At 42.3% G+C, this 25,851-nt stretch overlaps 1 protein-coding gene across 2 annotated transcripts; it reads left to right on the top strand.

Moving 5' to 3' along the window:
* The first annotated feature begins 1,875 nt into the window (after positions 1-1,875).
* c2cd2l (c2cd2 like) lies at positions 1,876-22,714 on the top strand. 2 transcript variants are annotated; one of them, XM_085288808.1, is made up of 15 exons: positions 1,876-2,218; positions 2,474-2,912; positions 15,009-15,104; positions 15,201-15,320; positions 15,630-15,740; positions 16,334-16,441; positions 16,570-16,669; positions 16,758-16,890; positions 17,449-17,513; positions 17,763-17,884; positions 18,424-18,595; positions 18,706-18,804; positions 19,155-19,288; positions 19,725-19,938; positions 20,860-22,714. In XM_085288808.1, exons 2-15 carry the CDS (start codon positions 2,559-2,561, stop codon positions 21,102-21,104), a joined length of 2,073 nt encoding a protein of 690 aa, XP_085144934.1. In that variant the 5' UTR covers positions 1,876-2,218; positions 2,474-2,558; the 3' UTR covers positions 21,105-22,714. The 2 variants fall into 2 exon arrangements, with proteins under 2 accessions (XP_085144934.1, XP_085144936.1); XM_085288810.1 differs by having other exon boundaries at positions 1,879-2,218; positions 19,194-19,288.
* Positions 22,715-25,851: the final 3,137 nt, after the last annotated feature.

Genomic DNA, 25,851 nt, shown 5'->3' with positions numbered 1-25,851 from the left:
AATTGGATGTAACAGCCTGCCAGATCTGAAGCCCTGTTCTGTTACTGGACTTAACAAACACCATGTTTGAACGAGCTGTCCATAAGTGCACATGGCACCAGGACACCCTAAACCGCAGGTCAATGATGAATTTTGTAATTGTATCATCAGATCTGCAGTCATATGTTCTGGACACTCAGGTGAAGGAAGGTGTGAGTTGGTAACTGATCACCACCTGGTTATGAGTTGGATCAGGTGGCGGGGGAAGATGCTGGACAGACCTGGGGCGCCAAAACATATAGTGTGGGTGCGCTGCCAACACCTGGCAGAGGTCCCAGGAGAGCTTTGACAACGTTCCGAGGGAGACTGGGGACATTGAGTCTGAATGGATCATGTTCAGCACCTCCATTGGTGAAAGTTGTGCACTGAGCTCTGGCCGCAAGGTGGTTGGTGCTTGTTGTGGTGGTAACCCCTGAACCAGATGGTGGACACTGGAGGTGAAGGGAACCATCAGGCCTCTGAAGTCCCACAGGCTAACCAAGCCAGTTAGCCTGTGGGACTTCAGAGGCAGCTGATAAGTACCGACAGGCCAGGCAGAATGCGAATTGGGCAGTAGCTGAAGCAAAAACCCGGGTTTGGGGGGAGTTTAGAGAGGTCATGGAAAAAGACTTTCAGACTGCCTCGAAGAGATTCTAGCAAACTGTCAGGCGACTCTATTATTTGGTGGTGGAAGAAATACTTGAGGAGCTCCTTAATCCCACTGACACTTCTTCAGTGGAAGCAGAGTCCGGGTACGAGCGGGACGACTCGTCCATCAACGGGGCAAGGCAACTGAGGCAGTTAAACAACTTCCTGTGGCAAGGCCACTGGAGTGGACAAGGTTCACCAGAGGCCATAGGTAAGGGTAGGGACGTAGACTAACATATGGTGCATATGAGTCTTCGCCATGTGAGAACAGCATACAGTAAACACAAAGACATTTTGCCCTTCAATGACTTGGTAACTGATTATTTAGAAACACAGAACCTGATTTTGTATTTAGCTGATGAAACTCACAAAAAGCAAACATGCACTATGAAAAATGCCTGAGCATTTTTTGTGTTGACTGTGACATCTATTTTATTTATTGCCTATAGCACATTTAAAGAACAAAGGCTGTCTTTTAAAGCGACAGGCACATTTATATTCCTGGTCTCCAAAAACAAACACTATATAAGAATTTGAAAGGTGTGTTTTGTTGTATTAACTAATTGTGATTTAGTGCTAATTAGAATGGGTTCAGAATTTGCAAATTAATGCTGATTCACCCCATAAGTCATGACACACTACTCTCCCTAATCTGCCTTTATAGGTTAAAAGTATTAGTATTGGTATCAGCGAGACTGGCCCTGTGTTTACTTGGTAGCAGATCGATGCCAAGTAAATAAGTATGGCACAGTTCTACATTCAATTGACAACATATTTTTAGATAATGAATGACATCTATCCTTATAAATAATTACTTAGAGTATGATTCAGTATTAATGAGAACATGTGCTCATTTTGCGCAAACAGAAATTCTTGCTTAATGTTGAGAAAAGGATGAAACCAAAGATTCCCTTCCCACTGATTTGGATATCTGAGATAAAATGTATCTCCCCTTGTTTTTTTTCTCTCTTCCCAGTGTGATATTTAATTTAATATCACATACTGTTGGTGTGCTTGCATCTGTGTAGCAGTCTTTTATTTTGCATGTTTACATTGTTATAGTAATCACTGTTCTCTCTGGCAATTGATTGCGTCTTTTGACAGTAATTGTCATATTTGTATTCGTGCTTGAAACATTAAACATTTATTTAAAAAAAAAAAACAACCCTCCACACACAAACGCCGTTTTGTGTCCTCCTTTTATTTTGAAAGGTCCAACCAGCTTCCGTTTGTTTGATGAGTCCGTCCCCTGCAGCGCCACCTGTCTGCCGATGCTGTTGTTTGTTAAATCGTCGCCGTGGAGGGGTTGCGGAGGAAGGAGCTGAGACCAGCGGAGATTTTAAATGCGCCGGAGCCCGTATCGCACAGGCGGAGAGCTGGAGGCTTGTGTTGGGATCGACAGATGACAACAAACACACTGAAGCATCGCTAAGCGCTCGAAGATGGGACAGACACAGTTGTTGTTGGAAGCGCTCCATATCGCCATGAACACGGCTTCATTTGTTTTCGATTACCTGCAGCCTGCAGCTCGGACCGCTTAAACTTCAGCTTGGTATGAAGCTACGTTATGTGACTTTTCTGTATATTATTATTAGATATCGTATACATGTTTTATATACATGCATGGCGCAAACGCAGTAGGTTTTTTTTTAATATACAGCCTAATCTTTAATTTAATTTAATACAAATTTTTATTTTGACCTAAAAAAAAAAAAAGAAAAGAAAATTGGTTCTTGTCGTTATAACCACGGTGTAAATTCTCCATTACCGGTAATCAACGCGACCGTCTGTTTGCTGCCACTCGCAGGCTGAAAGCAGCTGATCTGCTCACCACTCACAGTCCTGTTATTTCCATCTGGAGCTGATGATATGAGAGGCTGCTGGAGGCGGTGATGGAGCTCCAGGAGTTGAGCTGGCTGTGCCTGGTGGGTCTCTTCCTCGCCTCTTTGGTCATCGTGCTGGGATGGTTGTTCCAGTACTCGCTGACTGTGTTGCGGTTGTGGAGAGCCAGGAAGGCAGCAAAGCGACACAGCCGAGACCCAGCCTGGAGGCAGCACCCAAATAAGAGCTTGGCCGGAGCTTTGTGGGGCTTCCTGCTGAAGCTCCGCTCCGGCCGGGATGGACGACCCACATCTGAGGCCGGGGTTAAAGGCTTGTTGACCTCTCTGTTCTCCTTCAAGTCCTTCAGGGAGCTGTTTCAGAGGACCTGGGTCAAGGCTCTGAACGAGCAAGCTTGCAGGCATGGGGTGAGTTGAAATCTTTAAGCTTTTAATACATCATATTTAACAAGAGAGCTGATTAAACATGATGCCAGTGTGTGTGCACAAGAGGTTACTCCATTAAGTGGAGGCATAAATAGTTAAGCAGGAGCTGATACAGTCGGTGTGCTCATGTGCAGCTGGAAGTGTGTGTGTAGGCAGAGGAGGTGGAGGTGTGGGAGTTGGAGTGTCTAATCGGTAAGAGGATGGGGGGCAGAGCCTTGCGTAACAGCTCTGATTTAATGCACAAAAGAGTGGAGACGCAAGAGCAGTCAGCACAGCCACAGTAACACCCACACCTCATAAAAATAGTCTTATACCCTCATGGGAAGAAGTAGATGTGTGTTTGATCAAATCGGGAAAGAGGCAGAATGAAAAGAATGGCTGTGTCACCCTCCCTTCAGCTCGTAACCTTGGCCATCAGTTAGAACGCAGCGTAACGCATCAATGTTTGATTCAGTGGGTTCAGCACTGGAGACAGCCTGCCACTTTGTGTCCAGTGTCCCTAAAGGTCTTTCTCCCTTTAAGTCGTTCTTTCATCTGTGTGAATCAAAGTCAGACGGAGGTGGCTCCTCTACACCCCCCACTTTTAAAACCGTGCGTGTTTATCGAGAGATGAGTTGGCGGGGAGTTTAAAGGGGTCAGACAAGATCAATCACATGCATTGCACATCTGCAACAAACAGCACTTGTTTTCTGATTCGTGAGGGTCACCTAACCTTTGTTGTTTGAGAGCTCATCTGCAGATGTCCAGAGTAAACATCTTCCATAGGAGAGCATTTATTCAGAAATAATACCATTAAAATTATTACAATGCAAGTATTTGGTTTTCTTTAAAAGATGACCTGTTTTCATAACCGAGTATTTCAGGCACCTTTTCTTGTGACCCCAGACTGACCCCATGAGTTGGGATCAGGGCCTCACCATCTGTTTCAGGTCATTAATGGCATTATGTGACAGATAAGAATCTAAACATCTAAATGAGAGCACAGAGCTTTGAAGACTGCTTGCCTTGCGTTTCTTTGAATTGGAGGTACAATCACAGCCACTTTATTAGGTACACCTGCTCAGCTATATCTTATTATCTTGTTAGCCAATTAAATGGCAGCATTTCGGCATGCAGATATGGTGAAGACAGCCTGTTGAAGTTCAACCTGAGCAATCTGAGTGGTTGCTGAAGGTAAAAATGCCTTTTTGATGCCTGAGGTCAGAGGAAAATGGTCAGACTGCTTCAAGCTGATAGAGGAATAGCAGTAATGCAAATAGCAACTTGTAACAACCAAGGTGTGCAGAAGAGCATCTCTGGGCTACAGCAGCAGAAGACCACTCCTGTCAGCTAAGAACAGGAATCTGAGGCTACAGATTATATAGGCTCTGGTCTGATGAGTCTCAATTTCAGCTACAAAATTTGGATGGTAGGGTCGCAACATGAAAATCCATCCTCCACTGTATGAATGGGATATTGTCTTAGCACACTTTGAGCCCCTTAGTACCAACTGAACATCATTTTAATGCCACAGCCCATTTAAGTATTTTTGATGATGGTTGCTTCCAGGATAATGCACTATGTCACAAAGCTCAGAACATCTCAATCGGATCTCTTGAACACGACAATAAACTCACTGTACTCGAATGACCTCCACGGTCACCAGATCTCAACCCAACAGAGCGCTTTTGAGATGCGGTGGGAGACTCACATCTTGGATGAGCAGCGGATAAATCTGCATCAACTGCTATCATGTCAACATGGACCAAAATCTCTGAGGAATGTTTCCAGCCACTTGTGGAATCCATGCTACACAGAATTTGGGCAGCTCTAAAGGCAAAAGGTGTATCTAATAAAGTGGCAGAAAAGTGTATCTTCTCTGCACTTTGTACATGTTTTGTATGCAGGAGTAAGTCTGTTGAGCTTTCGATACCTGCTTTCATATAACCCCGTTTTGTGCTGATAGTCAGAGGTCCCTGTGCTGTAGTGGATCGTTTTTCTTCACTATATTGCTGTCAGCCGAGTTATCTCACTATGACCTCGGCTGGCTGATCTGCTTTGACCTTTGACACTCTCATTTACTAAGACACTCAAACACTGAAGTGAACCCTGGGTGAGCCTTTAGTGGCAGTTTCCAGGTGCCGAGCGTGCTGTATTTACCTTCATAAAATGTTTTATGATTTTACAATAATTCAAAGATAAAAAGCACCGTCACCTGGCTGTAATTGCTCATAGCTCATTTATAGTCACATGAACTGTGTGTGTGCGGTCTGTGACCCCTGTTCCAACTTATGAAATGCTTTCAGACCACAGTGAAGGGACTTTGAGTTAGACTAGAAAGGTGCAGAAAAAGGGTGAATAAAGTGTCTGAAGTTCACTGGGAGGTGATTTTATAACACTGGGCAAGCAAGTCAATGTTGGAGGACACAGAGACGAGCTGGCTGTGTGTGTTTGTCCATGGGGTGTTTAGTTTGTGAGCCGAGTGTGTGAACCAGAGCTTCCCGAGTTCATTCATCACAATAAAATATCTGCTAGTCATACTGTCTGCAAACACAGCAAGCTGTTGTTCTAAATGTGTCTGGGCCATATGCAAATCAATGTTAGTTTCTTAATGAACCTTTGAACATTACTCTTAAGTACCAAATCACCAGTGTGCCTTGTTTCAAAGATAAACCCACAGGATGTAATCTAAGAAGCAGTCTTTGTCTTGAAGCTTAAGGGGCACATGCTTCGGTCTCCATAGCGTCCGTTTTACCATCAACAACAGGTGCATTGGATGTGACACTATTCAATTGTTCATTATTAAGTAGTATCGTGTTCTATTAGCCAGTTAAGTGTGTCTTAGCTGTATTATGTTCACCTGCCACGTAAAAACCAGACTGGAAAAACCTGCTGTAAGGAGCCGCGGCGATACGGCAAGCATTAAGTGGCAAGAAACTTGTCGCCTCGCATTCTTTGCTTCTCGCATACAGCGAGGCTCTGCCACCTGCCAGGCAGGTTTCTGTGGCCGCTCTGAAAACAGACACGTGAACATATATTACGGTCCCAAAGACTCATATTCTCCTCGGACGTGCATGATTGTGTTTCTACATCGGGCAAAACATGAGCTTCCCCGGAGGAACACAGCACCGGGGAAGTGGTGCTTCAGTGTCATCGTGGGGATTAGTACGCAAATCCTTTATAGCATTAACCTAAGTACTTTTCCGGCACTTAAGATTGATGGTGACAGAGGTCTTTAAATAATTACTATGCTGAAATTTATCCAAATAAAGGCAAGCTGACTGAGCATGCAAGGTCAAGTTAGAGCAACAGAAAGGGTTCATCAAACCTCCTGCCAGTCTGCAAGTTGTATTTTTATGATTTATTCTTTCCCAATAATTATTTTAATATATATGTACTAACAGTCCCCGAAAATTCCTGTGGAGATAAGCCCCAGTTAGCACTGATGGTCCCATTTCATCTGTTAAAAATGACCAGATTAACAATATTTCTTTCATTTATCATAAAACTTCCTTCCTGTTGTATTTTATCACGAAGTGTATAAAAGAGGTGGACCATCATACATAAACTGGCATTTGGATGTCATCCTGTTGTTTCTTTGGAGCCTGATTATAGACTTTGAAGACTCGAAGTTAACAAACAACCTCACAAAGTTAAATGAGTGAGGAATAAGGTCACTGTCTTATAGCTTCTATACAGCTGAACGTCTTTTTGAGAGTCAAAGAATCAAAGCTTAAGTCATTTCCGCAGCTTTATTTTCAGACCTGGTGGTTACATTAATTTTTTTCATACAGTGTATGAATTTTATTTACATTACCTAGCCAGGACTAAACCCCTGTTTGCCACTCACACACACAGCTATGAGCTGGTGGCTCTGTTGTTTACCTCACTTGAAGTCAGGAAACAACAAGTTTGAGAATGTGCCTCAGCTTAATACAGGAAAAACTGGTTTTATACTCAAATTTTGAAGTAAAATAGTTGAAATGACAGGCAGTGTGATCTAGCCTGCTATTGTGACCTTACCACATAAAGTTTTTAAGACTTTGCTGCTCTCGATTGCGAAAGTTGATATTTTAGATGCAGGTTTTTGGTTTGATGCCACATTGAAAAGAGATCACTGAAACAAAAAGTGTCTTAGGGTCTTTTTTTTCCCTGATATCTTCCTACGTGTCAGCGACGCGACTGTGCAGTTTTGAACATCCCTCATCCCGGACGGCTGACTCTGGCGTGCTTGTCGATATATTGTTGACTACAGCGGGGAGTGATGTAAGGCCAGGAATCCTTTTGCTGTTTCGCTCATTTTCAGTGTTGTCACAGTGCTCTGTCCTTGTAGCAAAACATTCCAGAGGGCAGACCCAACCCTGACCCTGATGTCCAGCATTTGAAACAGCATGATGAGACACACACACACAAAAAGATTCAGAGGGCTGAGTACTGACACCGGGGTTTGGGCTTGTTACATAAACTGCAACAAATGCCTCATCCCTTTGTAGTGAGATTGCAGGATATTGAGGCAGCTAATGAGGACTTATTTAAATGTAATATGACTTGAAAGTACATTTGTGCTGCAGAACGGCACAGCTCAGAATGCTTATACTACCCAAATAGACTGTTGTGTGAGGAGAGAAAGAAGCTAGGCATTTTTCTTTTGCAGATACTTAAAGCCATGAGGTTTGATTTTCTGTGTCCTACACAGTATCTGATACAGATTAGAGAAAACGATTGCAAACCCAGGGTAAACAGGTGGAGCACCAGCCGTGCTTCATTCTTCTTCACGGTTTCGAAGATACACAGTCTACCTCTTGTCTCAGTAACTAATACTTGTTACCACCAGCTCCACCCCACCCCCTTCTCACGCTTCGTCTGTCCTTGTAGTCCAGCGAGGGCCCCAAGGCTTCATTACAGCTCATTGCTGCGATGTTAACAGAAGTACGTCATCTCTGATGTCAGATTCTAGTGATTTTTACATTCTGCACAATAATCTCAAATACTTACTTCTGACACCGACTATAACTACGTCTGATCTGACATGAATTGCGTAGCATGGTTTAATTTAAACATCGGCAGCAGCATGTCTGTGTTTTTGGTCTCTTCCTGTAGCTTTGGAGTGTATTCCCATTATGCAGACTCAGTTCTCAGTTGTTTACCCAGCAAAAATGTCCTGTCTGTTGAAGTATTTACAGCGTGAGCCTCTGGATATAATCTTGCCTCAGAAGAAATGACTCGATATGGAGCTACTCAGATGTCTCTGGCTGGATTAGTTTGTAGAGGAGTCTTGAAGGACTGGACTGGTCGGCCGCCCCAGACGTGCAGATCATAAGGCATCAGCAGCCTGTGTGTGCAGCTGACACATGCTGTCAAGCCATCATTACTGAGTGGTAGGGGAGGACAAAACGAGCGTACATCTGCAGGGAAGGAAGCTCCCTGTATATTCACAATCTGCAATTATAAAGAGTCTGGTGAATAGCTTGAGGACACAGTTCACTTCTTCTCCCTCTGAGAGCTGCTGGTAGATGATTAATGCCCTGTGATTATTCTCAAGTAGGTTCCTTCTTAACAACAGGGGACATTAAACACTCAGCGCTGATTTGATACCATAGTGCAGGAAACCAACCTTTTCATCCTTTAGTCAGAGCTAATGATGAGCTCCATCTTCACCAGCCAGTTTTATTTGAACAGCCAAAATCTACTATTACGCCAACTTCTTTCTGAGGCTATGACTCAGCATTTAAATAGGCTCAGCTAATATCCAACATGTAAATTTAATAGTACCTGAACAAATTCTGAAGTGAAGATGGATTACTGGATACTTAAGGCACTACTGTCTTTCCAGATTCACTGTAACTTTTTACAATTCTTAGGTATACTTTAGAAAAAAAACCTTTAATGACTCGGTGCAGTCATGTAAAAAGCTAAGAACACTCCCTGATTCAGTAGTTTCTAAAAGAGTCTATAGCAGGAATAACTTGCAGCACTCGTTTTTTTTAATCATTATCACTCTCTCACATCACTCTTGAGGAATTTTGGCCAACTTTGTACAACTGCTTCAGTCCATCAAGGTTTCCAGGCATTTGTTTATGCGCAGCTTTCTTTAGATTGAATCGATTTGAGGTCTGGACTTCAACTTGGTAATTTTCTTTTTTCCCATATCATTACCCCTCCATCACCGTGCTCGGCAGTTGGTATGAGGAGTTTGTGCTGATATGCTGCATTAGGCGTTTTCCAAATGTGGCGGTGCATTTTGAGCAAACGTCTCATCCAAAGTTCACGAAATCTTGTGGTTTGTTCAAATGCGGCTTTGCAAAGCTAAGCTGCCATGTTCTTTTTAAATAGGAGAGACATTCTCCTGGTAACCCTTCCAAACAAGTTCCAAACACACTGGTTCAGTCTTTTTCTAGCTGTACTGTCATGAACTTTTAACATTTAACATGCTACCTGATGCCTGTATAGGGTTGCCAACTCCCTGAAAAATAAATAAGGGACACCTCGTGGCCAGGGCCGGGCAACCCAGTTGTCTTCACCCTTCCCAGTGTGGTAGCTCTTTTTTTGTGTGTGAAATTATTTTTTAACCATTTGACTTGAACTTGATTTAAGCAGATGCATATTCTTTGTGATATGACCATATGGGAAACAAATGATCATTTAGCCATTTATTTTTAGCTCACAATGACAACATTAACACAGTAAAACAGGTCTCTTTCTTAAACAGAAGCCTGTCATGCTTAACTTTTGAGAATATAAGTAAATCTTTCTTTAAAAGAACTCTGTCCTACTTAACTTAAAATTATATAAATTAATAGAAAGCAATAGAACGAAAAATATTCTTGTAACAGTGCACATTTAGTGCATTTAGTACAGTTGGCTTCAGTTGAGGTATTATTTCAGCTTTTCTAAAGCTAATCAGCTGCTCCTGTTTGTAAACCCGCTTGTTCCCATGATTACGCATCTTAACTCATCATCATTATTCACCTATGTATTACTTTTATGTATTAGTCATCTATTTGTTGTAATCATCTATTCTTGCAGTTGTTTATTACACAAAATAAATTATATTATTACACTTCTGGCCATATAGCGCTGATATTCACTGCACATGCCCATATTAACCTTAACCAGAGGGTTTAAAAAAAACAAACCATATCTGCTTCTGCCTTGGCCTGGCGGACAAAAAATTGGTAAAGGGTTCCCCGAGCTTTCATGCCCCTCATGTTCTTCATGTGCCCACCAATAGAAGCATGCCTATGGAAAAAGTGCGCCAGCACACAGTGCACTTTTCCAGCCAGGTGTTTTCCTTTTCCCATTCCTCCCTGTACTTTTGCAGCCTTTTTTTCTTTCTCTGAGCGAACAAACATTGCTGCTCTAATGCTGGGCTCACACTGTGCGATTTTTGGCCCATTTTGAGCCGATTTTTGAGTCGTGCGACCGATTTGGTGATCGGCCCGATTTTGGCCTTCATCGTGCGTCGTGTAGTATACGTGGGGTAACGAGAAGCGATTAACACCTCACGACCAGCTCCCGATCATCAATCGCTCGTGAGGGTGTCACCGCAGCTGCTCACGCGCAAACACGTAAACGTCGGTGAAAAAGACGTTGCAGCACAGCTGTGCAGCGTGTGATCTGGACACAAGCGATGGAGGCACAACTTGTAGAACTTTGGAAAGCTCATCCGAGCCTTTTCCATGTGGCATCACAAAATGATCACGACCACAACAACCGTGAAAATAGTTGGATTTACATTGCTGCTCAATCACAGCTGCCTGATCAATGTTTTTCATTAGCAATTTAGCAAAGTTGATGTGGTGGTGTGTCTGTGTGAGTGAAAGACAGAGAGAGCGAGCGACAGATTTTCTGTTATAACCTTCATTTTATGGACGCACAGTGTGCCGTCCGAGACTTGCACCGCAGTGTCGGCGTTTGTTTCCCTGTTGGCCATGCTTGTTGTTGTGGTCATCGGTTGTCTTCCGGTATTTTCTCCGTAAGCGACCTTTCCTCAACCAATGAGATGAGCGGTAATCTGAATTGTCATACTCGAATTGTCATAAGTGTGCTGTCAGCTCATTGGTCACAAAGCAGGAGAGGGGCTGGGAATTATGTTTTCAAACAAAGTGTTAATTCCATTAAAAGTTATAGACTACTTTTGATTCTCACTGTATTACGGGACAAAGTGCGTCCCTTATTAGCTCAATACGGGACGTGTACTTTTGTTTCTAAATACGGGACGATTCCGTTTTTTAAGGGACGGTTGGCAACCCTATGCCTGTAGAGTCTGAGGTGTAGTTCTTGGGTTTGTACGGTCTGAGCATTGCATGCTCTGACCTTGGGGTGAAAATGCTGGTATGTCCAGCAAAGTGTATTTGATTAGCAAAGTGCGTTTGATCAGCATTTGATTAGCAAACTGCATTTGATCAGCAGCACCTGGCTGCTGGTTCCTTTCTTAATTCCTTAATTCTTTTACAGGACTACTGTGAAACCTGTGAAAGCTTTCACATCGTGGGTGTTGGGGTTTTTTTTTTTGCCAGTATTAACGGACACTTCACCAGGGCTGCCCTTTGTGACGGACTCTGTTTATAATTTTTATATGGCTCGAGGGTTGGGGACCGGTGCACTAATCCACGGAGCTGCCTGGGCTTAAATCACAATTGTGGTCCGCCATGAACTGTAAATTCAATAATGCATTTGTTCAGCGCTGCCTTTTTTTTTTAGCCATATAGCACTTAGGAGAGTAACTATAGAAATACATGAATTGTACTATCATTCTTTTAGTATTAATAATAGTATTAATAGTAACCCAAGCTTTCACATGGTGGGTGTTGGACTATGGCTTTCCTAAAAGAGTAAAAAAAAGTAGTGACTGGGTGTTAAATCCTAGTGGCTAGCATGTTAATCTCACATGCTAGCCATTTGGTTTTAGGAGAAACTTCAAGAACTCCCTCTCTTTGTACTCCCACTTCCAGATTTATAGCTTGTGGGATAATGAAGCAATAAAGCTGTAGAAAAAAAATAGTAGACAATATAAAAAAATGATGGTCTTTTTAATGGCCAACAGGGAGCGACTCCTCTGGTTGCTAAGACTTCTAGGTGTGCCTGCTTGCTCTATTATGTCAGTAAAAACCTCAGCTTAGTGTCTCGTTTCAGGTATGTTAAATAGAACATGATGTCCATTTTGTAAATTCAGTTCAATTCTAACATTTAGAAAGAACAATTATCTAGGATCAGCTTCAGCTAATTAGCTAATGGGCTTACAGTTTCCTTTGTTTCTCAGTCAGATACAGCCATAACCTGTCACATCCAATTTCACATCACTAAGGTGGAAATAGAAGAAACTACTCAGATCGAGGCTTCATAGCAAGCAGTGGGTAAAGTCACAGTGGCTCCATCCATCTTTTATACTGTCTATACAAAAATGCTAATTTTAGCTGCATTATTGATAGAAGAAGTAGAGACAGTAGATATAGTTCCATTTGTAGAGCTAACGGTTGTCTGTCTCTCCGTGTCCATCATGGTCCATCATAGGGTTGGACGGAGAGCTGTCCAAGGTGTAGCCCTCTGGCTGTTTTTAGTATGGCAGCATGTACGCATTCAGTTTGTTGACATTGCCCTCACACAGACCCTGTCTGTTATTTTGCCATTTTGAGTAATTACATCAATAATAATTTTCATGTATGCTTTTTCCTGTGCATGAACATTGTAATTTTCCAATCGTGCACCTTGTTATAGCAGGAAGCTCAGATAACATAAAATATAGGGAAGGAAAATGAGGGTCATCAGAAGCCATGGGGGAGTGTATTTCTGGTTGACCCACATGCTTTTCAGAGGCGTTCAGCCAGTTAGACCCAAAGGGGGGGACGCTGACAAACCTGAAGTGACACTATGGATGTCCTCAGGAACTGTCTCTACCCAGAAATACCCCTCACATACACTCTGTTGAGCAGCGGTGGATCACAAGGACAAATCAGCGGCCATGCTACTAGCACTGCTCTCTCCATGACAAAATGAGGTCTGTAGCCTCTGCCAAGGATGATACAAAACACCACAGTGCAGCAGATGGCTCCTTATAAAGCCAATGGGTGTAAACTCCCTGGAAGGAAGAGAAACCATAAACCTACTGCTAATTAGATATTCTATTAACTTGCTAAAATACAATAAACGATAATGGCTGAATATTTTCCCATAATAATTTTTCAGGTGCATCTTACAACAAACCCAAAAAAGGATAGTGGTGGAAAAAAGATAAGAGTAGAAAATGATTTTTAACTGAAATCATGAACAAAGCTGGAGCGAGCCGGCCTTCTTTTCCCTATGAATGATGAGTGATTGACACATGCTGGCAATATTTTGCTGCCATGTTTACTGGAGTCATTTGGAAAAGAAAAAAAATGAAATTTGTCAGTTTCCTTTCAACACGGATTAGCAAGTTTGATGCACACAAACACAAATCTGTGCTGTAAGTGCAGTTTGACTCGCCAGAAATCTGACTCTGGATTCAAGGGTGTCTTTTTTGTTTTCTGGTGGCGATCAAAGTGTGATGTCCTCATTTCACTGCAGGCGGCTTTGTTGCCTGTCTTCTTATATTTACTCTATAATTACACCAGAAGCCATCTAATACAAGCAAAATGTTGTAAAAGCAGTCTACAAAAATGGACTTTGCTGTGCCTTCCTCGTAATAATTTCTGCTAGATGACTCCGTTTAGTTCCACGGCAAAGATGCTAATGTGCCCGCCTGCAGTGACACAGACAGGGTTTAAGCTGTATTTCTCAATCTGATATATCATATTTGCTCTGCACTTTAATCCAAATGAACAGTTGGGTGACTGAGCAGTTTTAGAGGCTCCGGCCAACTGAAGTAAACACAGCCGGTTGTACGCTGCGGTCATGTGACTGCAGTGTTAGTCCAGGGGAACCTACGTAAGCTTGCGGCATAGCACTTGGCTTCCTGCCCTTCTGGCTGCAATAAGTGACACACACACAGACACACACTCGCACGCACACCACAAACTTTGTTATATCATCCTCCCACCTCTGCCCCGCCTCCGCTGTTGTGTTTGATACAGATTGGACTTGGACCTAGTGGAACATATGCTGTGACAATAGGGGATTTTGTTTTCTCGCGCTTCTCAGTTAAAGCTGTCCAGTAAAACAGATCTTCTGGCCAACACACGCACACATAGTGATAGTAGGTCACCGCCGTGCCCGTGTGATTCTGCTGAATCTTTTCTTAAAACCGAGTTACTTCTTCCTCTTGTTAGGGCTGTCCTCCACACAGGAAAACGTGCCCGGCTGTAAGCTCGAGTAAGCACCGACTTGATAAATAGATGCTGCTACGAGGTCTGAGACATGGGGTTTTCTCAGCAGCCAGGAGCATTAAATCTCCCAACTTCTGAAGGATTACAAAAAAGGATTATATAAATGTATTATTAACACAATTACAACTACATGTGTTGGTTTTTTTTGTCAGTATTTTCGGACATTTTTCATCTGAGCCCACTAATCCATGCAGCTGCCTGGGCTTAAATCACAATTGTGGTCGGCCATGAACTGTAAATTCAATAATGCATTTGCATGCATTTGTTCAGCACTGCCTTTTTATAGCCGTATAGCACTTACAAGAGTGACTATAGATACATGTGAATTCTACTATCAGTCTTTTCACTTGCACTTTGGAACTTAAACACAAGAAAACGATCGCATAGTAATCGTCATGGTTACTACAGCTATAAGGAACATTTGGGCTTCTGCAAAGACAGTGCGGTTGCTTTAACAGGGAAGTGTACAAACAGGAACAAACAGTAGTTCTTACTTTTTAAAGACTGCATTGGATGAGCAACATGTGAACGACACAGTCACTGTCTTATGTGAGTGTATCTAGGAAGAGCTATGCGAGCAGATACTGTTTAAATGCATTAAATACCAGGATTAATTAGCAGTTTACTTTATGATATGATCAAAGGTCCATAAAGCAAGTTCCACATACCCAGCTGCTAGTCAGCTGTATTAAAGGCTGTATCCCTGCACTGTTACATCTTTTGTCATCTCAAAGTCTCTTTTCTCTTTCTCGTGTGTAATGTTTGGGACATTTTTCTCTTCCTCTGTCTCTGCCAGAGCTCCATTCAGATCACTTTTGACAGCAGCCTCCAGATAAGTGCTGCCTCTGCAATAGAAAGCGTGAGCTGCACTGACCAGTCAGCAAACCGAATGGTTAGTAATCTTTGCTTATACCTGTGACATCAGGAGCAGTGCATTTTGAGTGTATGTATGCATGAGTATTTGTCCTCCTCTCTTTTTCTTTTGCAGATTTTGCACTGTAATTGTTCAGTAGACAGGGTCAGGTTACCCGTGACGGTCACCCAGCAGTCGCCAGTTGCCATTTCTATGGACACCTATCAGATCACTATAGCACCTGTGGTGGCAAAGGTACCTGAAGCACTGCACCTGGATTTTAGCAATTTGTACACGGGAGACCAGACCTCTAAAAAAACAAATGTCAGAGCGTGATTTGCATTGTTATTCAAATGTGAAAATTTACACAGACAGTCGCATGTCATCTGTGCCCTCATTGCAGTGGTCATTAAATGTGAAATGTTTTTCTGTTACCTGATGCATTTTAATGTAAGACAATTATTTATTAATGACAATTTGCTGCACAGAGAATATCTATTGTTATAACTGCCTGTTACTATTTTCTTACCGTCCCTGCCCCCCCGCTCCGTCTACCTCCATCAGGTTGTGGCGTGCTTGGAGGAGGTGGAGGATGAGGGGCTGCTGATATCCTGGAGTCTTTCCAAGCAGCCGTCGTTTTCTCTGACCGTGTCTCCATGCAAGCTGCAGAGACGGGTGGGAACGCTTACCGCTAATGGCACTAATTTGATGTCACTGCTCTCAGTGACCGTCACATTTTTCAAATTAAAAGCATGCGTGTGTTATTAAAAAAGGAAACGCACATTAAAAAATTTCCCGTATCTAATTTGTCTTCTTTGTAAATCAGCATGCACTGATTTGCATGCAAGTGACTTTCCATCCCATTAAACCCAAGATTAGTCACGAAGGAAGTGCCGTCCTTTAATATTGTTATATAAATGGGCATGCCATTAAATGCCATTTGTCTGAGGAAGTAACAACGTTAATAAAATAAAAAGGAAACAAATACTTAGCACAAGACATTGTGTTGACTAATGACATCCACCATACGGGAATATAAAAAGCCTGCTTTATACGGCGTAGCAAGCCCAGCGTGGGTGAAGTATCAAGGCTGGTTCAGCCCCCCAGAGGTGAAAATGCTCTCAGATTAAAGCTGCAGTAATTTTTTTCCTTTGGGATCCTGTAAGAATTGAGATGAAATAAATAAACCCTCAATTTGTGGCTGTAGTTAGTTCGGTTCAGCGGGTGTTAACCATCACTGAGTAATAAGTGTGCTTTTTTCTTCACAGTGCACTGAAGGTGAAGCAGACATAGACACAATTAAGGGTCTGATAGAAGATACTCTGTTCAGCACTCAGCCAGCCATGGTCCTCAATCTCAGGACGTCCAGTACTTTGGTGAGAAATTTACTGCCTTTAATGAGACAAATTAACTAAAAGATGTATAGATTATATAATAAAATAGATGATGTACTTAAAGCTGTTTCACTGTTGAGCTCTCCACCCCCCTTTCTGCACACTCCCAGGCCCCCATGGACAGTCTCTCAGTGGGATTGAACTCTGTATCCCAGAGTGTCTTGGTGAGACGACTACTCCTCCGGCAGCTCAGGGCGACCTTAAGTAAAGGTCAGATATTTTCCCCCAGCGTCAGATCATTTCCGCACAGCTTCCTGCTGATTACCGAAGTCTCATTGCGTCATTGTGTGTTTTGCAGGTCAATGGTCTAAATCAGGGGAGCTGTGCTGTGTCCTGAGCCTGGACCAACCGTCTACAGAGAGAACAACCCGCTTCCTGCCTGTGCCCAGCAGTGCCAATGCTGCACTGGAATGGAGTGAAGATATTACTCTGTAAGCTGCCGTGTTAGAAAGCAGATTCAGGGTGTAATGATTGTGATGCATTTGCAGGTCACCTATTGGCCTCATTTGCAGCCCTCATTTTATTCCTGCACTTTGCTAGAGCAGCTTTGCATGATTCACAGTTTAAAATAATCCTCCTCTCTTCTGATTGGCTGCCCCTTACAACCAGAAGGTCTGAACAGCAAGTGGTGGAGCTGCTGTGCTCACAGCCAGAGCTCTTTCTCACAAATCCAAGAGTAGAAAGAAATGTCTGAAACTGGGTGTTAAGCCTGGTCTGAAGACTAGACCACAATACTTTCTTCTAAACTCCCTAAAGTTGCAACAGTTTTGGGGATCTTTTATTTTAATGCTCCAATTCAGATTTAGCAACATCAGAATTTCTTGAGCCCATAATGTCACAGTCACAATCAAGTAGTTAAAATATTTGTATTAATATTAATGTTCCAGAGAAGTAATGGCTGTAGAAAGAAACGTATTTAATTGAAATAATAATACTTGGATAATGGAGTTTCACTGTAATGCTAACTCATTTGTTTCCTGTGTTTGAAGGGAGCTGGGCCCAGAAACCAAAGAGCTGAGAGTGAGACTTCTGGAGCGGAGTGGCAAACGGGAACGTAAGGCATAGTTCAATAGCAATTTACTACTGGCTGCTGCTCAGAAAGCTGATCAGCAGGAACATATTACAGCTTAAGCAGAGTCATCAGTGCTGAAAATGCAGTATTGGCAGACTCACTGTCTTTGTTAGCATTTTGTGATGTCTGGAGAGGCTCGTTTTTTTTGGCCTCAGAACTACAGTAAAAGGAAAGACCTTTTTGCTTTTTGTACAATTTGTTTATATTCTTTTTGTGTTTAAATATGATTAGAATTCCTGCCAGGTCACGCCTCCATTGCTTTGGACATCCAGGGTAAAGTTCCCACTGGGCAGCACGTATTGTCCATGAGGTCTGGCCAAGACTCAACGCCAAACGCTGTCATCACCGCTGAGGTGAGTGACCAGACGAGTTAGATTTCTGTAAGAGTGTAGGGAGTGTTTGAAATTCTTACTTGTGCTTTGACGCAGAACGAAGGTTGCGTTACGGTTTATTATCTAGATCTGGACTTTATCAAAGATTCCCAACAAAAGAGGCAGTGTTGTGTAACAGCTGATACAAAATCCATTGTCATTCTTATAATCGCTGTGTCAGATCTCTTGTAGACTTTCCAGCAGCCAACTTGTTGCTCTTTTTTTGGCTTTCTTCTAGTCCACATTGTCTTTAAAGAGAGAGAAAATGAGAATAAACGTGCTTTGTCTCTGTGGGGTAACATTTCATTTGGCAAATTCTGTCATTTCTTAATAACTTAATTTCCAATTTATATATAGAGCCAAAGCACAACAACAGTTGGATTAAGGTGCTTTATATAAGACCAACAATCAGGCAGTCGTTTTTGAGCAAGCCCTATGTGACAGTGGGAAGGAAGAACTCCCTTTTAACAGGAAGAAACCTCCAGCTTGTACACTTTTTGTTTTTTTTTTTCCTCTTCCAGCTGTTGTACCAAGAAACACAGGAGCCTAGCAGTGCCCACAAAGCTCTGCTACTTCGCTCCTCTCTCACCCCCACCAAGAAAGTTGACGTGGACCGAACCATCATGCCAGACGGAACCATCGTCACCACCGTCACGACGGTCCAGTCCCGACTTAAACTCGATCGCAGTCCAGGTGCGTTTGACAAAGCAAAGCATGTCACCAAACCAGGCAGGGCAGGTGCCTGATGAGTTTTTTTTAGTAGTGTCAATAATAAGAAATGAAATAGCAGCGTTCCCTTTCAGGTGACTCCCCGTTGCGTTCTCCGTCTAAAGTGGAGGTGAATGAGAAGAAACCCACCGTGCTGCCTGATAGCAGAAGCAGCAGCAGCCCCAACGCGAGAAGTGAGTTCTGCCCTGAAAACCAGATTTGTTTTACATAACAGATGCAAAGTAGGATAAGCAACACGCAGCAGAGTAACACGAGTCGAGAGGAATGCACTCTGAGTACGCATCGTGCGCTCCGTGCAGGTAATCCTTTTCAAAAGCATCACATAACTCGCACACGGGCTGGAGTTACGTGCTGTTTTTGGTGCAGCGGGAAGCTAATTGCTGACACAAAACAGATAAAAGATAAGCACAAACTTATATGTAGTGCAACAGCAGTTAATTCAGCAATATATTTTAATAAAAATAGCACATGGTGGTCTGCTAGTATAGTGCTGATTTACATATTTGTGTTTTTTGTTGCTCAGAGAGCAGCCGCCTCTCTAATGGCCTGGATCCTGTTGCAGAAACCGCCATACGGCAGCTGACAGAGTCTGGGTCCAGAGCAGCACGGAAGACACCGACGAAAAGGAGCACGCTAATCATCTCGGGTGTGTCAAAGGTCAGAGAGTGAAAACGCCATCTTTCTAGACACGTGCTTTGAGTTTGATTTGAAAACTTCAGCGATTTTGTGGTTATCAGTTACCTGTATGATGATTGAAAGGAAATAGTCCAACCTTCAGTCTTTATATTAAATTAGCTGTAAGCCTTAATAACTGCTGCGACTGCTACTGGGAATCTACTGTAAAATACAACGAGGAGCCGGGCAGAATAAGTGTGATCTAAATTTAGTCCACAGCCCCCCCACTGGACCACTTTACAGAAGAATGAGAATCTTCTGACCTGATTTTTGCCCGAGAATCTTTGAAAACGTGTCAGGAGCGCTCGACAACCTCACTAAAAGAAAGTGTGCTGATAATCGTGTATATTTGAATTTAATCGTCATATACATGTAATGGCGTGTAATTTCAGTAGTGACATCTATTTCTCTGCTTCAGGTTCCACTCTCTGAAGATAACAGTGCATTATCAAGTGGCTACGCTGCAGCCATGGACGCAGCCATGCACGGCAACCATTACGGGTCAGGGCGTCACCATGATCCAGATGAAACCACGCCCTCTGACGTATCAGAGCGTCCTTCTGTGGATGATGTGGAATCAGATACTGGCTCCACTGGTGCCTTGGAAACCCGGAGTCTCAAGGATCATAAAGGTAACGCAGGCAGTCTGTGCTGTAAAGAATCCAGGTCCAGTTCTCAGTAACGTCTCGCAGAAAAGCGTAACTGTAAAAACATTATTCAGCTATTGAAATATTCTGTAAATAATTCAAATATGTTTCTTGTTTTGTCATTAAAGCAGAATTTCATGAGCAGGTTTACATTTTTTTCAGTCTCAAAGACGTTTTGCTTTTAGATTTAATTTTCATGTCTCACTTTTTTTTTTTTTAAATATATTAATAACGGCACAGTGTATCTTATATGCAAACAAATATTTCATAGCCTTAGGTAACATCAGGACTTCAGGTTCAATTCACAGATTTACCACAGTCAGTTCCTCTACTGCTGCTGCCCTCTAGAGGCCATACTTCAGCAGCTACAAAGCCAAACTAACGTGTGTTTGTTTGTAATTTAATTTATTTTTTTCATGCAATATAATTAAATTTGAATGGTGAGGCAGAGGAGTGGGAGAAGCAGTAATAAGTAAACTAAGCCACCCCTCATTTCTTTATATTTTGCTTCCAAGGAGCCAGACTTTATTTTCAAAGTGCTTTTTAACAATAGTTATGCGACCTTTCTGATGGTCTTTCAAAGTTTTCTTTGGACGTTTTCTGCTTCTTCACTCATTTTCAGTCCAGTTCTTGACTGTTTTCAGAGGAATGTTTTTTTCTTTTAGCTTGGTAAGCTACGTTACACTGACCTATGAATTGCTCAAGCAAAAACAAGGCTCCAAACTCTTGTCAGTGCTGTGTCTACACATGACAGAGAACTTAGAGAGCCAGTTTTAGATGATGTCTTCAGGCACTTTGTTATCAGCAGCCTGTCGCAAAAATGCATGGATTTTTTGTCATGTATGTTGTGAAATAATTGAAATCATTTGTGAAACTAGAAGTAACTCCACGATGTGTTTCCTGCAGTGGGCTTTTTGCAGAGCGGGACGAAGCTGCTTTTCCGCAGAAGACATCGAGAGAAAGAGTCCTGCCTTAGCCAGTCCCACGAAGACATCTCCAACTTGGGCAATAACTTCACCGCCGCACCAAACATCAGCCGTAAAAAGTCTGGCAGCTTCTCCCGGCGCCTCATCAAACGTTTCTCCTTCCGCTCTTCTGGCAAATCAAAAGGCAAGGCCGCCAATGGAGGAGCTAGTGCACTGGATAACTAATTCTCGAGGCCAGCAGACATGGACACGAGTCATCCTGAGAGCGTTCTCTGTTATCACTACACGTCAGCACGGTCTTTGACAGGCTGAGCGCCCCAGGTGGGTTGTCAACTGCACAGCTTTAAAGGAGGATACCTCTGGGAGGGCTCCCCTCTGGATAGAAATTATTGCACTTTCAGGACAGAAGTCTCATTTAATCACATCGCTGACTCTGAATTGTTGTTAAATTTGAGGAGGAATCTGCTGCTCGGTGGAGGAGATGGGAATAGCTACAAAGAAATGTTCCACGCTTCTGGGATTGTTGGACTGGCACTGGTGGTGAAAACGCTCCAAAACATTTTAATGATGTAAAATGCCACTATGCTCTTGGTTGCACTTTTGACTTTTTATTTTTTTTAACAGCACATGTAAAAATGTGCTTGTTGTTAAAGTGTAATTTATTAATATGTTGGACTCATTAAACAAGTGCTATTTATTTGAACCCCCTACAACTAATCATCATAGCTACATTACACTATAATATAGAGACATTAAGGTGTGTTTTCCATACAAATGTAATTTTCAACACATAGTTTAAGTAAGTTTAAAAAAAATGTCTTGATCTAGCTATAATGTCCATCCATGATTGCTTCGACATTGGTTTTAGAATAATGTTAAATGTTGTATCTTATATAAAAACCTGAAAAGATCATATTGTACTTTTACTTTGACAAAGGTGCTTTCTCTGAAGTATCATATCTTCACTTTGCTTTTGAAAATCTAACCAGCCACCTTATTTATCAAGCCAGAAGCTGATTTTTAGACTTTTGAAAGTCTCGCAGTCTTCTGTCGGGGGAAAACAGCAACGCGATCAGGCGTGCTCGCCTCTTCTCGTGCTTCTACAGAATTCATTGTTGTAACAGCTATCATTACTGTGCAGGACATGTTGTGTTAAATGCCTCAAAAGGGTTGCGGGTGAAATCGTTTGCAGAGAATGCTGCCATGTGATTAGTTCCTAATAATGAACTAATATAGCAAAGCATTTCCTGTATGAACATTTGGGATTGTTATGATAATGTAATATTTTTTAGATATATGTACGTCACGCTAAAATATTTCTGCAGTTTATATTTAAAAAAGGAGATTGGTGTGTCTCAGTGTTCACTAATGCTGCGCTCAGGCAAAGCAAGAGGACTCGGTGTGGGTTAGAGTTGAAATACGGTACTCAGGGTTTTAATGAAATCTACTAGCAGCCACAGGTTTTAAGAAATCATTTGCATACTTTGAAGGCAAATAGATCCAGTATGTGAAGTTGTACATAGGTTTTAGGGCCAATTGAGTCTTGTCTGAAAACATGAAAATAATCTTTTAACTGACTGCATTAACTATGAGACTTCAGAAAAACCAAACTTAATAAATGGTTGTTTTTTGAAATTATAATTTTTTTAATAAAAGGATTTTGAAATGCTGAAGAAGAGAACAAAGCCTCTTCAACGTCTAAAGGCACATAAAGCAAACGTTATGAATAAAGATTTGTGGCTGTATTGTGAAACAAAAAGTGGCTGCAAAATTGATGACTTCTGTTATATTTTAAATATTTAATTTATTGCAAATAAATTATTTTTTAAGCATCATCTTTGTACCTGACTTCGTTCATTGTATTTTCAATAACCCATAAAAGGTTCCTTTTTATGATGCACTTGCAGGTCTGTGAAGGCGCATGGGCTACAGCGTAACATTAAAAGAACATAACTTTCTGTACCTGCAATTAACTTACATGTACTAATGTCAATGGAAAATTGTATTTAGTAGTCAGTATAATCTTTTAGTGATATAAGTTTGCATATGGTAGAATACTGCATGTAGTGATTTGTATTAGGAAATATTCAACCATGTATACTTAGAGGCATATAATCAATTGTGTGTGATCTCTAGCAGGCTGCAGGCTTGGTGTGCACCTCAGGAATGCACCCCCACGTCCTGGGAGAACGAGAGAGCTTGTACCTGGTTTTATTGTTTTACGGTAGGATTAACGTAGCTATGTCTGTTTTAGTTTAAGTGCTTCTTTACATATAGATGAACTGCTGGACTTCCTCACCATGTTATTTAGGGTGAGGGGGAGACTGCCCTCTTTGTGACCAAGGATGTACCTTTTGTACCTTCATGTTATATGACCCTTTGATCAGCAGGAGACACACACACACACACACACACACACACACACACAGACATACGTTCAATGGAGTATAAAATAAAGACCGGGGCAGTGCTCAGCGCGAGTCTCTCAGTAGGGAGCTGCCCTTCTGTGTGTTTCTCTTCTCTGAGTCTTTACTGAAGAAGTGTTTTATAACATTTTCCTTAACAACTAATAAGTTTGCTTTCGTGAGGCTCTTCCCTGCATTTCATTGTCTTCGCTGACTAGTAACACCAGAAGGGGCCCAAGAGTTTTTGGGGACTTACTTCTGTGGCTTTTAAACCCTAAAACACGCTGCGCCAAAAATTGGTCCACCCCAAGGATTGGGTTCCCCGACATAGTGTAGAGAGTAACATAGTGTACGCTGTTAAGTGCCAGGAAGATTGCCAAACAACCTCTGGCGATGTGGATGGCACAACACGGAAGAACTACCTGGTCAGGCCAGGACTCTGCAGTCTATTTACACCTACAGGCCAGTGGACCCTCTTTCATTGATGAGGACGTAACCATCCTGGACAGGAAGGAGCACTGGTTTGAGCGGGGAGTCAAGGAGGCCATTTACGTGAACAGAGAAAGACCATCTCTGAATTGAGGGGCCTAACGGTACATCTTTTACCACCGTATAATGCTATAATTGCAGCCATTCCCCAACTCTCTGTGAATGGTAACCATGGCCATTGATCAGTGGGCTTTAATCAGTGGTTGTTGATCAATGGTCATGAGAATTTGCATAATAATGATGAAGGAACTGACCTCACAGCCCATTGTTCCTTCAGTGGGCTGGTTTCAGTCATTATGCAGATGTACTGTTTATAACATAGGTGTCAAACTCTGGCCCGCAGCCTAATTACGTTTGGCCCGCGAAGCCATACCAAATTACTACTAGAGCTGGCCCACTGGTATTATACAGCTAATATATATATATTGTTTAGTATTAAGCTTTGCTTGTTCCATATTCAGTTTTCCAGCAAAACTTATTTGAGTCCATAAGAAAAGATTCATTCTTATATCTGGAGGAAGATTTTTTTTTTCAATAAATATTAATGTTAGCCCGTGACTTTGTTCCAGTTTTGAATTTTGGCCCACTGTGTATTTGAGTTTGACACCCCTGCCATAAGTCATTGTTGATTTTGTCTTCTAAAATGATGTTTAGAAGAGGACCTGAAAATGGCCAACGTTTGTTTGTAAGCTTAATTAAACAGATGTTGGCCTTGGATGCAAACCAGCGCATAACACCGTTGGAGGTTCTCCGGCATCCCTTTTTCAACCCTAAGAGTTCCCCTTGCATTGACATGAGTGCTGAAAGACCACAAAACCCTGTGGTCTTTCAGCACCCTTCAAACTTGAAATGCAAGAGATCAGAGAAAATCAACTGCAGTTTTCAAAACTCGGTTGAATTTTCTCAGCAAGTATTCATCCACACGTCAGCCAGCCCATCCTTCAGCTCAGATGTGCTTGAAATAGTTGAAGGGAGCATTTTGAGAAACCACTACAAGGTAGAGACTTTCCTTGGAGAAGGGGGCTTTGGTATTGTAGCCAAATGCCGTGATACCAAAACCAACCGAGCTGTGGCTATTAAGGTGAACAAGAACAACCCTGATATTCTGCAACAGGCAAAACTGGAAATTTTCATCCTGGAGCAGCTGAGAAGGTTGGATCCAGATGCCGCCAACATTGTTCAATGGAACGGCTTTTTCCACGACGGAGAGCGTGTTTGCCTGAAATTTGAACTCCTAGACCAATACCTGTGGGACTACATACAGGACCCAAATAATCGGCGTCTCCCCATAAGCGAAGTCAGGCCAATTTTAGGTCAACTCACAAATGCTCTGTCCCACCTGGGTTCTTTGGGAATAGTGCACGCTGACCTCAAACCTGGAAACATCATGGTTGTAAATCGCTATGAGTCTCCAGTCAAAGTCAGACTTATAGACTTTGGCCTCGCATGTCCTGCGTCTGCAGTGACCGTGTGGGGACAGTTGGTTATAGTGCACCTGAGGTTATGCTTGGCCTTCCTTACAATGAAGCAAGTGACATGTGGTCTCTGGAGCTGGTGGCTGTGGAGCTTGGTACAGGGGTGCCACTCTACCCTGGAAAAAATATTATGAAGTTTTGAAATTCATCATAGAGATTCAGGGTCAGCCGCCAGATCATGTTCTCGATCCTGGCGTGTACACTGAAGACTATTTCACAAAAGACAACTACAACCAACAACGCTGGACATTTAAGACCGCTCAACAATTTAAATACGAGACAGGATATGAATCTTTGGAGACAAGATACATAAAACTGACACGTCTGGATGACCTCGAACAAATAATGCTGTTTAGACGAGGACCAGAAGATGGCCAACGCTTATTTGTCAGCCTAACTAAAGAGATGTTGGCCTTGGATGCACACCAGCGGATAACACCCTCTCAGGTTCTCCGGCATCCCTTTTTCAACCCTGGCCTCTCCAACAGGTTCCCAAGTATCAACACTGAAAAACCATACAGAGTCAATCTCCAGCATGGCATCTTCCACCCTGGACAAAAGTGATAAAAACACAAACTGGGGTTGGAAAAGGATATTAACAGC

Source organism: Mchenga conophoros, linkage group LG10, assembly GCF_057382185.1.
Source record: "Mchenga conophoros isolate Kocher_MC1m ecotype Shallow Benthic linkage group LG10, M_conophoros_male_GT1.1, whole genome shotgun sequence".
Classification (NCBI taxonomy): Eukaryota; Metazoa; Chordata; class Actinopteri; order Cichliformes; family Cichlidae; genus Mchenga; species Mchenga conophoros.
This window is presented reverse-complemented; position numbering and strand designations above follow the sequence as displayed.